This window comes from Geotrypetes seraphini, chromosome 13 (genome assembly GCF_902459505.1).
Source record: "Geotrypetes seraphini chromosome 13, aGeoSer1.1, whole genome shotgun sequence".
Taxonomy (NCBI): domain Eukaryota; kingdom Metazoa; phylum Chordata; class Amphibia; order Gymnophiona; family Dermophiidae; genus Geotrypetes; species Geotrypetes seraphini.
Window position 1 is genome coordinate 73,650,671 of NC_047096.1, and position 14,741 is coordinate 73,665,411.

The 14,741-nt window shown below is 45.4% G+C and overlaps 1 protein-coding gene across 4 annotated transcripts in view; it reads left to right on the forward strand.

Moving 5' to 3' along the window:
- SLC25A39 (solute carrier family 25 member 39) overlaps nucleotides 1-14,741 on the forward strand; it is a 41,594-nt gene that overhangs the window by 21,386 nt on the left and 5,467 nt on the right. For all 4 annotated transcript variants that reach the window (XM_033918683.1, XM_033918684.1, XM_033918682.1 and 1 more), the window contains 6 exons: nucleotides 4,187-4,302; nucleotides 7,478-7,545; nucleotides 8,679-8,803; nucleotides 11,137-11,310; nucleotides 14,190-14,299; nucleotides 14,470-14,551. In XM_033918683.1, the coding sequence (XP_033774574.1) occupies nucleotides 4,187-4,302; nucleotides 7,478-7,545; nucleotides 8,679-8,803; nucleotides 11,137-11,310; nucleotides 14,190-14,299; nucleotides 14,470-14,551 (675 nt within the window). The remainder of the gene's footprint in view (nucleotides 1-4,186; nucleotides 4,303-7,477; nucleotides 7,546-8,678; nucleotides 8,804-11,136; nucleotides 11,311-14,189; nucleotides 14,300-14,469; nucleotides 14,552-14,741) is intronic.

Here is a 14,741-nt window from a genome sequence, read left to right on the forward strand (position 1 = left end):
ATAAATCAAATTACAATATAAAGTGCTATAGTGAGAATTATTATTGAAGGACAGCACTTATCTTTAAGAAGCTGTCTTAGCCCAACGGGACCCGTTTCGCCGAGAATTCGGCTTCTTCAGGGGTCATATATAAATGGGCAGCTCTGCTCTAACTTCTTCGCCAGCGCCATTTTCTGCCGAAGAAGTTAGAGCAGAGCTGCCCATTTATATATGACCCCTGAAGAAGCCGAATTCTCGGCGAAACGGGTCCCGTTGGGCTAAGACAGCTTCTTAACCCTTTCAGGACCAAGGGACATATTTGTCCCCTAACTTTAAAATCCTATACATTTTGATTGGGATAGTCTACAGTTCTAAAATTTGATATGTACGGATTCCATAGGATACTGCCTTTATGTAAACAAACTGGTTCCGACATTCATTCATTAGCGTCGTTGCCAGATGGACGAGAAGATTCACTTGCCACACTGTCCATAAGCCAGAAGTGTGATTTTTTTAAAAATAATGATATTTCACAAAAAAAAATCAATTTTTTGGCATCTGCAAGCCCTTTTTACCATAAAAATGTCGTCAAAACCACAAAAATTGGCCTACGATCCTTATGGTCCTGAAAGGGTTAAAGATAAGTGCTGTCCTTCAATTATAATTCTCACTATAGCACTTTATATTGTAATTTGATTTATAGTGCACATAGCATGAACATATTAAAAAGTTTGTACCCGATGAACGATATCCTTAAACCTGTAATAAGCTGTTAGTAAATCACTGGTTGATTGAACAGTACAGGTATCTGAGGGGACAAACTAACACTTCAAATCTATCTTAGTGCAAGTCTTTGCTACTCCCACGAGAATCATAACAGAACACGCTTTGCAGCCAGACTGGCACAACTAGCAGAGCACGTTGTAGTGCAGCCCCGCTTTAAACCCGCGGGTTAAAAACACGGGCTTACAGAGAGCAGGGCGCTTTTTGCACAAGGGAGATGTGTTTTATTTTGATGGTTGCAGGGCTGGGATTTCAGGGCAGCCAGAGAGTAGGACAAGTCGGCAAGGACGTGTGCAACTGGTCCTCGGCAGTCGCTTCTTTTTGGATCGGCCAGCCCAATCGGTGTTCCTTCGTTGGTTTAGTGCAGGGGTAAGCAATTCCGGTCCTCGAGAGCCGGAGCCAGGTCAGGTTTTCAGGATATCCACAATAAATATGCATGAGATAGATTTGCATCTCAAGGAGGCAGTGCATGCAAATCCATCTCATACATATTCCTTGTGGATATCCTGAAAACCTGACTTGGCTCCAGCTCTCGAGGACCGGAATTGCCTACCCATGGTTTAGTGCAGTGGTTCCCAACCCTGTCCTGGAGGACCACCAGGCCAGTCGGCTGTTCAGGATAGCCATGAGTGAGATCTGCATATAATGCAGGTGCCAGGCATGCAAATCTGCTCCATGCATATTCATTAGGGATATCCTGAAAACCCGACTGGCCTGGTGGTCCTCCAAGACAGGGTTGGGAACCACTGGTTTAGTGAATCGTTGCCTTCCTACTTTGCATGTGCGGATTGGATCGGCCTGAAGGTTAGTGAATCGGGTCGGGGTCAGAGAAGGCTCGCAAAGCTTAGTGAATCTAGCCCTATCACACTGGCCAGCCATGTGTGCTAAGGAGTTTGCAAGGAGCAAGTGGGGGAGGGAGGTATGTTCTGGGTCTCAAAGTCCCTCCTTGAGGGCCGCAATCCAGTCGGGTTTTCAGGATTTCCCCAAAGAATATGCATGAGATCTATGTGCATACACTGCTTTCAATGCATATTCATTGGGGAAAACCTGACTGGATTGCGGCCCTCAAGGAGGGACTTTGAGATCCCTCTTCTGGAAGCATCTCAGGACCCCTCTTCTGTTAAATCAGCCTTGGATTGAAAAGTCAGCTCAGTGCAGAATCCTAGAATTTTGGTTTGGTCTTTACAGATCCATGATGGGAGTCAGTACTGCTTGAAACCCTCACTAACCTGCCTAATAACCAAATACCACCCACCTGACTTTTCTGCTTCTCTTTCTTCCTTACCTCTCTCCACAGATGTTTCTTTTTCTGCCTCTTTTATTTATTTGCATAACCTGCACAATCTAAACTCCTCAGCAGGGTACTAAAATACATATAAAGTTAATAAACAAGTTTTTTTTAAAAATGTAAAATATACCCCAGATTAAACACCATACAAACCTAAACAATAATCTGCTTTTTCTCTTTTCCTTATCGCTTCCTCATAATCAATTCTCATATGCTGAACACCTATGCTTGCGCTCTCTCCCCCCCCCCACCTCCCTGTTGCTAAGGAAAGGATTTCCAGCGGTTGTCAGCCTGACATTTATCCATGGTGGGTGTTGGGCACAAGAAGAGGGCAGGGAGGGGTTTGTTTCTGAGAAAAGTTTGTGAAACATTTTCCTAGATATGACTCTAACTCGCTTGACTGCAGCAGCTCATTAAGAGTGGAATAATTTTATGTTGGCTGGTTGCCATGTCTTTAGAGCTTCATCTCGATGGCGTGGGGCCTCCTACCCCAAGGCCAAAACTGTCAGCAACAAATTAGGGCGGAAAAAGAGACTGAAACGTTTCAGCACAATGGCAACTGGATCATTCAATCTCGGATAATTAAGGGGAGAAAAAGTACGATCAATCTGGAACTGGAGCATAAAGAGAAGAGCGATGGAAGGGGGCTGACCTTTAAGAAGGAAAATAGCAAATTTAAACCCCAATTTTTACTCTGGGGTGAAAAGATGTAGGATTTGAATTTCATTAATGTCTTTCCAAAGCTGAGCCCAAGACAAGTTACAAGGAGGTAGAGTAGGTAGGTCCCGTCCCCAGAGAGCTGACGACTGAAAGTGATGGAGGGCATACAGAAGATCAGTAAGAGCAGTGCTGGCTTAATCAGAAGGTAAGGTGATTGTTGAGGATCTCAAAGAGCAGCTGTACTCATACATACATAAGAACATATGAAGTTGCCTCCGCTGGGTAAGACCAGAGGTCCATCGCGCCCAGCAGTCCGCACCCGCGGCGGCCCATCAGGTCCATGACCTGTCAGTGGTCCCTGAACTCATCCTATAACCTATCACTACTTCTATCTGTACCCCTTAATCCCCTTCTCCTTCAGGAATTTATCCAAACCCACTTTGAATCCCTGTATTGTGTTCTGTTCAATCACAGCTTCCGGGAGTGTGTTCCATGTGACCACCACTCTCTGGGTGAAGAAGAACTTCTTGGCATTGATACTCGGAGCATAGCAGTAGATCCTGAGAGCTGAACAAACTCGGGGAGGGTGGGCAGGTTTTCAGCTATCCTATCTACCCAAATGAATGGCTTTTGGAAATTGTCCTTCTGTGTATATTAAATGTAGGATTGTTCTGGGTGGGATGATCATGACTGTTAACAAAATCTGAGAGCTGAGGCATATAGGCCTAAAGGATAATGGGAGATGGAGGCTGAGAGGTTACCCAGTGCACCTAACATGCTTTCACCTGCACTCAGTTGCAGGAGTGGGATTTAAACTAGAGGTCTGCACGGGAAAAGGGATCGCGGGAATCCCACAGGTCCCACAGGAATCCCCACAGGACTCCCACGAGGACCCCCCTATAGCCAGCAGGACTCCCACGGGGATGGAAGGCTTTGGAAGCAGGGTATGTCCATATAATATAATGGACACGTCAGCCTTAGTAAAAGAGGGGGTTTATAAGTTAATTACCTGAACAAAACAAAAAAAGGGTTCCACCAAAGAGATTCCACAAGGAAAACAGCAAAAGAAACTGTGGAATTGATGATCCTGTCAGAAATAATTGCTGCTTTTTATGGGGATGGGCGGGGATGGAGGTAATTCCTTGTGGGACGGAGAGGATCCTGACGGGGACGGGCGGGGATGGGTGGGATTTCTGTCCCCGCGCAGCTCTCTAATTTAAACCCTGGTTTTCCTGGTGCCCGGCCTGCTGCTCAAATCGGTGCTTCTGATGGTAGCATGATTGCTTTCAGTGAATTTAAAGTTCTCCCCTTTGGATATAGTGTGCATGAACTGCTCCTGTTCCCACCCCAAGAGCTTTGTGATGACTTAACTAATGGTTGAAGAGAAATCTCTGCCTGGAGGTGTGAATTAGTGTGGAGGGGGGGGGGGGTGAAATTTTGTTTAGTTTTTGCCTGACCTTTTGGCTGTGTTCCCAGGGCGATGTTTCTTATACTGCAATGGGCTTATGGATCACGTGTATGTGTGTCAGAACGGGACCAGCTGCACGCCCTGGTACCAAACCAGAACGCCCACCCACTTCAGTGGCACCATGGTAAGTTCAAACCCCTCACCCTTCCGGGAACTTTGTGAGTGTTCATCGATGGTATCTGCTCCAAAGAGCTCTTAGCTCAAAAAAGGGAGATAGAAATATTTGGGGATGGAACTGAGAATGTGCCGCCCTCCCCGGACGGGACATCTCCAAGTGCTGTCTACACGGTACATAGACGAAAGCGCACAAAACAAAAGACGCCCAGATAATTGTAATGTAATGTAATTTGTAATGTAATTTATTTCTTATATACCGCTAAACTCCGTTAGGATTCTAAGCGGTTTACAGAAAAATAGACAATAGGGTGCATTAAAATTATAAGTAAAATAGGTACTTAGAAATTCCCTTACTGTCCCGAAGGCTCACAATCTAACTAAAGTACCTAGAAAAATGACAGTAGAGTAATGAAAAAAATAAAATAGAGATAGATGAGAAAAAATAAGAAAATAAACATTCTAATAAGACTACAATGATCTAAAGGACTTTGAAAGGTTGAAAAAAGAGGGGAGATAATAATAGATGCAGAGGGAGAACCATTGAAGCAATAGAATTCTGGAGAAATTTAAATGAAATTTGAATGATAAAATAAAACAAAATAAGTGGTAAAACAATAAGTGAGATTAAAAAATTAAATTGCATGCAGGACGTCTGCGCACTGGATTTAAACAGTATTTTAAAGCGCTCCGAGGGGGGTGTGAAGGGGAACCCCACACACACACACTTTACTTAGAACTGTTGGCGCTCCCGTTGGGGGTACACCCTATTATAGAAGAAAGAGCCTTGTTCCCTCTTTTTTTTAGGGAAACAATAACAGTATCCTCTAATGGGGGGCCTTCCCCCCATCCCACACACAATGGGAGTGCCAACAGTTGTAAGTAAAGGGGGTGTTCCCCTCAATCAAGGACCTATACTATACTAGAAACTCCATCTTTTCAGTAGTCGCGCCTTCACTCTGGAATGCAATGCCACCCTACCTCCACCGTGAAAATTCTCTAAATAAATTTAAAACAAACCTTAAAACATTCCTTTTCAAAGACGCCTATCAAAAATGCAATTAAGAACCTGACAATGGGAAATAAAAACTTAATAAACAGAGAAACGCTTTTAAGAAGCGACATCCCCGTCTCCTTGTTTTATCCCTTCCCTCTTACCTCCCTTTTATTTTTATTTACACAATGCAATTAAAATTTCCTTCCTCTCCCAGCTCTTTCCGTCTCTAATCAGTCTCAATTTTGTCCTGGTCCTTGTCTTTACCCTCCCCCTCATTTTATTTTATTTAAATTTTAAGCTATTTTACATTTTTCTAACTTTTATTATTGTAAACCGTCCAGATACACGTGATGGTCGGTATATCAAGCTATAAATAAACTTGAAACTTGAGAACTTAAAATAGTGTTTAAATCCAGCACACAGACATCCTGCGTGCAATTGTCTGGGCAGTATTGTCGGTGCGCTTTTGACCCGTCACTGTCTACACCAGGGGTGTCAAAGTCCCTCCTCGAGGGCCGCAATCCAGTCGGGTTTTCAGGATTTTCCCCCAACGAATGTGCATGAGATCTATTAGCATACAATGAAAGCAGTGCACGCAAATAGATCTCATGCATAGTCATTGGGGAAATCCTGAAAACCCGACTGGATTGAGGCCCTCGAGGAGGGACTTTGACACCACTGGTCTACACAGTGAATGCTATAACGATGTACAAGATCCTCTTCATTTTAACAGTGAGAAGAAACATTGACTTTTGCTGTGTGTGAAGGGGAGGTTGGTGCAAAGAGAGCAGATTTTCCAGTAAAGAGTCTGCTGCCCCCTCCCAGTCCCCAGGGCCAACTGAGCTTTGGACATGGTCTCAGAGAGCTGGTTGCACCCTTAAAGCCACAGCCTTCGTTCAGCAAGTGCTTTGTGGCTGTGCTTCCCGCGTAGGAGACCTGAAGTGGCAGGTGCTGGGTGACAGTTTTTCAGTTGTCGGGAGTTGCAGAAACTTTGCCAGGTGTCTCTTTAAAACCCTGGAGTTTCCAGACCGCATTTATCCTTAACACTGATATCCTGCTGCCTCTTCAAGGTGGGTCACGCTGTTTATAGAAATTTATGGAGCCAGTGATGAGAGAGATTCCCCTAGCACAGGGGTGTCCAATGTCGGTCCTCGAGGGCCGCAATCCAGTCGGGTTTTCAGGATTTCCCCAATGAATATGCATGAGATCTATTAGCATACAATGAAAGCAGTGCATGCAAATAGACCTCATGTATATTCATTGGGGAAATCCTGAAAATCCGACTGGACTGCGGCCCTCGAGGACCGACATTGGACACCCCTGCCCTAGCACTACTAGTTCAGCCCAGATGAGCAGAAAGTGCCCTCCCCCTTCCCCCACCCAAGTTCAGCAGAAAAAAAACCGATTCAAATCTACCTTTGAATTCCAGTATCTCAAAGTCTGGAAGAGCTTATCACTATGGCAGGGGTAGGGATCTCCGGTCCTCGAGAGCCGTATTCCAGTCGGGTTTTCAGGATTTCCCCAATGAATATGCATGAGATCTATTTGCGTGCACTGCTTTCAATGCGTATTCATTGGGGAAATCCTGAAAACCCAACTGGACTACGGCTCTCGAGGACTGGAGTTCCCTACCCCTGCACTGTGGGCTCCTTTTATCAAGCTGCGCTAACGGGGTTAACGCGCGCGACTTTTCATCACTGCGCTGCTCAAGAAGAGGTGGTAGCGGCCAGCGCGGCCGATGGTTTAACACGCGCTAATACACGCGTTAGACCGCTAGCGCGGTTTGATAAAAGGAGCCCTATATCTATGTCAGGTCCTTTTGTAACCACAACTTCAGAAAAGTGTTAAAAACCTCTCTCTTTTCCTCGTAACTGTCTGACCTCTATCCTCCAATGCTTTCTAGAATCTTATTCTAATTTGTCATGATTGATTTCAGATTTTATAGTTAACCGCAATGAATCCTTGTTGACATTTGTGAGGTATAAGAAGCTATGTGGTAAGGTAAAGGAATTAGAAAGAAGGTCAAAAGAGAAAAGGGAAGGTGGGAGATCTAAGAGAGTTGTCGGGGTGGGGGGGAGGGAGGGGGAAAAGAAGTTTAACATTTTCCAGGGACACTGTCAAAGGGAGGAAGTAGACACAATGCAATGCACCCTGGGATCTGGACCCAGCCAGCCTCTCTTTCTTTCAGGACGCTTTTGTGAAAATTATCCGTCATGAAGGCATTAAATCTCTGTGGAGTGGGCTCCCGCCAACCCTGTGAGTAGCAAAATCTTTCTAACGGGGGTGCAAAAGGTCTTAGAAAAAGGCAGTGAAATCACACACCCTGGCTGTTAGTGCGAGGAGCTGGTTAGAAATTTTTCCCCGTAGGAACTCAGTTTCCCTGTCCTGTCCCGGTGAGTTCTTTTCCTGCCCCATTCCTGCAAGCTCCGTCCTCATCTGCACATTCCTCAAACCCTTTAAAATCCTAAGTAGCAACATTCTAGAGCTCAGATTGTGATGTCATAATGCCTCATTCCACCAATGCCTAAGCTCCGTCCTCATCTGCACAAGCCTCAAACCTTTCAAATCCTAAGTAGCAACATTCTAGAGCTCCGATTGTGATGTCATAATGCCTCATTCCACCAATGCCTAAGCTCCGTCCTCATCTGCACAAGCCTCAAACACTTTGAAATCGTAAGTGTTCGAGGCTTGTGCAGTTAAGGCAGAGTTTACAGGCACGGGGTGGGAACAGGACAGGGAAATCGAGTTCCTGCAGGGACGGGGACAAATTTATCCTCTTGCCATTCTCTCTCTGGTCACAAACAGGGTCCACATAGCCTCTGGCACCTAGTCTCTGCTTGATCAAAAAGAACTTTTAAGTGCACCTGGATAATTTGCCTATACTGTACACTTACCATCTTATGAACTCTAGAAAGAAGCTTTCTTTAGCCTAATGCAAGTAGTACAGTAAGTGTTAGACTGACAGGATCACATGCCCTGGCTTAGGAGTGAGATTCATTCCCGTCATGGTATGTGCAAGACTAGCCCATTTGGAGAGTTTTCCCTCAGAAGACAAAGTTTAGCGGGTGTATTCCTTGATTAATGTGTATAAATGCAGTTAAACGTTGCTAGTTTATTGGTTCAAAGTTCATTGCTTGAATTTACAGTGCCAGGAACTCCTTTCCTCAAATCTGTTTCCCCGCCCTCTTTTCTCTCAACTCCTTTACTTCTTTCTCTCTCTCTCCCTTCCCTATCAAGTGTATTCTCTCTTCTTTTCTCCTGATTGCTCTGTCTCGGCATCCCACACTTCAGAAGAAACTGAAGTCTCCTCCCCCAGGAGGAAACAGGAAGGGGGTGTGTGAGAGGGGAGTGCCTCAAGGTCAGGGTCCTGACATTTCTCTCACCCACAGAGTGATGGCAGTGCCAGCCACTGTGATCTACTTCACGTGCTACGACCAGCTGCGGGATTTCCTGCGCTTCGGGATGGGGTACCAGGGCGCGCACATCCCCCTGATCGCCGGGGCTGTGTCTAGATGTGAGTGCGCCTGTGATCAGTGTCACCTATCATTGTGAATTATTACACATAGACTAGCACTGGCTGTGTTGTGAGGCACTGCTCAAGCTCTTTGATTGCTGCAATCTGGCGCTCCCATTAGAGAATGACAGGGGACAAATTTTCCCCATCCCCGCAGGATCTCTCTAAACCCATCCCTGCAAGTTCTGTCCTTGTCCCTGCCCCATTCCTGCAAGCTCTGTCCTTGTTCCTGCCCCATTCCTGCAAGCTCTGTCCTTGTTCCTGCCCCATTCCTGCAAGCTCTGTCCTTGTTCCTGCCCCATTCCTGCAAGCTCTGTCCTTGTCCCTGCCCCATCCCTGCAAGCTCTGTCCTTGTCCCTGCCCCATCCCTGCAAGCTCTGTCCTTGTCCCTGCCCCATCCCTGCAAGCTCTGTCATTGTCCTTGCCCCATCCCTGCAAGCTCTGTCCTTGTCCCTGCCCCATTCCTGCAAGCTCTGTCCTTGTCCCTGCTCCATCCCTGCAAGCTCTGTCCTCGTCCCTGCCCCATTCCTGCAAGCTCTGTCCTCATCTGCACAAGCCTCACAACACTTTAAAATCGTAAGTGTTCAAGGCTTTTGTGGTTAAGGCAGAACTTGCGGGGATGGGACAGGCACAAATTTGTCCCTGTCATTCTCTATCCCACAGAGAGAGGGGGACAGGACTGTCCCTCTTATCTCCCATCAGTTTCCTGTTAATTTGTATCTGTTTAGTGTTGCAGTAGATTTCATAGCACGATAGAAATGATAAGGAGTACCTTTGATCTCAAGTTTGCCCATAAGACATCGTATCAGTATTTTAGTATAAATAATCCTCGCCAGCTTTAGATAAGTTAATTTTATTCTTGGATGTATCTGACTGTGGTGGTCACCTACAATTAATCGAAACAAGAATCCAACTGATCCGCAGTGAAATGATGCAGACAAGAAGAAAGAACTGTGGAATTGATGTCCGTGATGCTGGATTTATTATAAACCTACAACAAATGTAGTTCTCTATGCAGCCAACTGTATCCACCTAGTTTGAAAAGTGCGGACCCAGTACAGGCCGTGTTTCAACTTAACTGGCTTCCTCAGGGGTCCTAAGGATGATTGATAAGCTAAGATAAAATGTGAATGTTGGCAAGCTTGAAGATAAACATCATCCACCGCTCTGAAAACTCTTGCTGGTCCCCTCTCTCCAGACCACACACTTAGGACCCCTGAGGAAGACTGTTAAGTTGAAACACGGCCCGTGTTAGGTCCGCACTTTTCAAAGTAGGTGGATACAGTTGGCTGCATAGAAAAAGTAGACAGGGACAGATTTTTCAAATTATGGGGGACCACAAGTACAAGGGGGCACTCGGAGGAGTTGAAAGGGGACAGGTTTAGAACAAACGCCAGGAAGTTCTTTTTCACCCAGAGGGTGGTGGATACATGGAACGCGCTTCCGGAGGCTGTGATAGGCCGAAGCACGTTGCAGGGCTTCAAAGAAGGTTTGGATAGGTTCCTAGAGGACAAAGGGATTGAGGGGTACAGATAAGAGTAGAGGAAGGTTATAGGGATAGGAGTGAGAGGCAATTTATAGGAATAGTCGGGACCACTGATCAGGCAAATGGGCCTGATGGGCCGCCGCGGGAGCGGATCGCTGGGTGAGATGGACCTCTGGTCTGCCTCAGCGGAGGCAACTTCTTATGTTCTTAGAGAACTACATTTGTTATAATAAATCCGGCCTCACAAACATCAGCTCCGTAGTTCTCTCTCCTTGTTTGCACCTACAAGTAATAAAATCTGGCAGAGATATCCGAGTGCTAGTTAAGTATTTTAGAGAGTTTCAGGTGTTAAATGTTCTTTGACTCGGGCCAGGTAGTGATACAGGTTAAGGTGAGAGAGCACTTGGGATGTGAGGTCTCACCCCATGCCCCCTTGCTACTGACATTTTTTTTCACCCTCCCTTCCCCTTTAATGCCTGAGTTCTAATCCCAGCCCAGGCATTGACACAGTAAGAGTCTTATCTTATTCCTTTTAGTCTGTAGCCCAGTAAATGCGCAGTGATCTTTTTGTTCATTATCTGTCTGCCTCCTGCAGTTGGGCCACTAGAAGCGTGCCGAGGGAGGGATGGTCTTCATTTTTATTTCTGCAGACCTTATAGGTGGAATATTGTATCCACGTTTGAATAAAAGACGTCTTGTCATTCTGTATTATTGTGTCTGTGCTCAGAGATTTATATACACACACACAAAACATCCCTGCAGAATACTGTTTAAACTATTGAAATATCCAGCAGGGGTGCAGATTGAATGGGAGGATCATGGTTGTATCCTGTGTTTCTATTTGCAGTGGGCGCTGTGACGGTGATCAGCCCCTTGGAGCTCATCCGTACCAAGATGCAGTCCCGCCAGCTTACATATGGTGAACTGCGTGTCTGCATTCAGTCCTCTGTGGCCCAGGATGGTTGGCTGTCCCTGTGGAGGGGCTTGGGCCCCACAGTGCTTCGTGATGTGCCTTTTTCAGGTATGGTGGGTGTTGTGTGGGAGGAAGAAGTGGGTAGTTGATACTTGGCAAGAGAGGGTTTCATACCTGATAAGGTGTTTGCAGAGAGAGGGGTACATGAGGTGCGTAGGCCTCACGTTTAAGGCAGTGTTGGCTGGGGGTTGCATAGGTGGTGCTTGGGCCTGGGGATTGGTGTGAAGTTAGTGGAGGAGGAAAAAAAGTGGGAACAATGCCACAGTATCAGGATGAAACCCTTCCAGGGTTTCAAGACGAAGCTGGACGAGTTCCTGGGACATACACAGGTGAGGCTGGACTCATTATAGAGCACTTTATAGAGTCTTTGACCCGGGGGCCATCACGTGAACGGACTGCTGGGCACGAGGGACCACTGGTCTGGCCCAGCAGCAGCAATTCTTATGTATTTTTTCAAAATCTCAGATTCGGCATAGCAATGTGGTTTTAAGAAGATGTTGGTTAACCATTGGTACAGTGTTGCTTTTTAGAAGCTAATGCCATTGTACACTTTGGTAAACATTGTCTCAAATGTGCCATTGGTTAAAAACAGGACTCCTGAGAAAGGCACATTTGAGAGGCGAATAAATAACAGTTGTCATCTTGATACTGCGGTGTTATTCACACTCTTTTTTTTTTGTTTGTTTGTTTTAATTTACTTTTTCTCCTCTGGGCTTTGTGTGGTAAACTTTATTATCCCAGTACAAGCAGGCAGCATATTCTTGACTGATGGGTGACGGCACCGACGGAGCCCCGGTATGGACAATTTTAGAGTGATTGCACTCTAAGAACTTGGAAAGTTCCAGTAGCCCGCACCGCGCATGCGCGAGTGCCTTCCCGCCCGACAGAGGCGCGCGGTCCCCAGTTTCTTAGTTTCCGCGGAGCTAAGAAGTCGCATTTTTCAACAGCTGTTGAAATTTTTTCTTATACGCCTTCCCGCTCGCGAAACCTTTTTGGGAGTTTTTTCCCTTCTTTCTTTTCTTTTTCTAAAAAAAAAAAAAAAAACGAGAGTTTATTTCTTTATTTTTTTCTTCATTTCGGTTTTGCCCCGGCGGGGCCTACTGCCACCATCGAGGCCTCGGCCTTCGATTTGGCAGAAGCCGTTTTCACTTTCATGCCCCCCCAGCCAAGGTTTAAAAAGTGCCAGCGGTGTGCACGGCCTATATCCCTCACGGACCCGCACAACTGGTGCTTACAGTGCCTGGGTCCTGAGCATCAGGCTTCCACCTGCACCCGCTGTGCCACGTTAAAAAAACGTACATTAAAAAATCGCCAGATACAACAGCGATTACTCTTCGGTGCCGATATGTCCGATCCTGCGGCATCGACACCGGCATCGGCCCCATCACAGTCGGCACCCACTTCGTCGACACCGCGCGAAATCACAAAAACCCGCGAAATCACAAAAACCCGATCGTCATAGGATCGATATTTTCTACACTTATGTTTTTTAGTGACTTTTATAATTTTTTAAGCTGTAGTAACTTTTTCATATTTGTATACTACAGCTTAAAAAATTATAAAAGTCACTAAAAAACATAAAAGAGTAGAAAATATCGATCCTATGACGATCGGGTCTTTGTGATTTGTTTCACACAAACCATAAGGGTATCTCTAGCCCTCTGAGGATCATAAAAAGAGACTGGAGTATGTGTGTATTGAAGTTATAATTAAAAACCAGTCTATGAATAGCCTGTTGTATTAAAGTTATATAATAGAAAAAGAACACAATACAAAGACATCTGTTATACGTACGTTAGATAGATTGTGAGCCCACTGGGACAGATAGGGTTAAAATACTTAAGTACCGGTACCTGATTGTAAAACCACTTAGATAATCTTGAAAGGCGGTATATAAAAACCTAATAAACTTGAAATTTATATACATTTCCCAAAGTTAACGTATTAATGTATTTCAGTCAATAATTTTTTATTTTTTTTTTACCTTTGTTGTCTACAGATGTATTTTTCCATAAGTTGGTTCCTGTTTCTCTCTTTTTGCTTTCCTGTCTTCTGCAAATTCTTCTTTGGTAGCTTTGGTTCCTCCTACCATGGTCCAGCATTTCTCCCTCTCTCCCCCCCCTTCCCATTGTACAGCATCCTCACTCCCTTGTCTTGGATCAGTCTAATCTAAACCTTCATTTTACATTAAGACTTTGCACAGTATATTAATTTAAAAATTTGTATGAAATTATATAAAAAATTATATATAAAAAATAAAACTAATCCAAAAGAGCAGTAAACAAGAAAGCCTTTTAATCTTTTTTTGAAAGATCTGATAGGTAGTGCATGGCCGCAGACTGATGGGTAATTCTTTTTTCCCTCCCCACCTCTGCACGGTATTTTTTTCTCTCTCCTCCACCCCCATGTGCAACATGTCTCCCTCTCTCACTGTCAACCATCTCTTTTCCTCTCACCCTGGATCCCTCTCTCTCCCCAGCATACTCCCTTTGCAACATCTCTCCCACCTCCTTCTCTCTCAGCCCAACATTTCTCCAGCACCATGCCACGTCTCTCCCTCCATTCCCTCCACCACCATGTCCAACATTCCTCCTTCGTGCATCCCTTTCCATCTGTCCCACTGTTGCCTCTCCACCACTACTTCCAGCATTTCTCTATGTATCTCTACCTCACTCCTTTCCCACCTCCATGTCCAATAATTCTCTTTCCTTTGCTATGCCCAGCAATTCTCCTCTTTCTTCTTTTCCCTTTGAGCACCATCTTTCCTTTTCATTGACACCCATGCCTAACAACTCTCACTGAATGTCTCCCCCCCTCTCCCATCTTGTGTTGGCCTCATAAGGATTCTTTATCTCTTTGAGTATGATTTGGGTTTCCCTAGCTGCCTGTCTGACAGTCTCATTGGATTTCCTTCTCTCTCCATTTAGCTCTTTACTGGTTTAACTATGAGCTGGTGAAGAAGCGTCTCTCCACAACTGCCTCCACCGAAGAAGCCACGTTCACAATCAGTTTCATCTCAGGAGCCATTTCAGGAACTGTAAGTGCCATCCTCATGGTTTGTTTGTTTTTTGCCCACTATATTTTCAATGTTATGAGTGTGTTTAGTGGTATGTTACAGATGTACCATGTGAGAAGGGGGGGAGGGTGTTCTTGTACTGCTCCAGGGGCATGCTTTGTTCACACACTGAGGATTTTTGTTTGTCTCAGGTTGCTGCTGTCCTGACGCTGCCCTTCGACGTGGTAAAGACCCACAGGCAGATAGAACTCGGAGAGATGCAGACAGTGAGAGGTGAGGTAATCTGCCTGTGCCCCTCTCTCTCCTCTGAGTCGACCCTCTTTCACATCTCAGACTGCTCACTGTCCATTCCCCTTATACTTTGACTACTTTGAGTATCTGCTTGCTGGTTGATCTTTAGAGTTCAGAATTTCTTGGATGAAACTACCTGGACATGAAATGTCATGGAAGTTCCCAGGGTAGC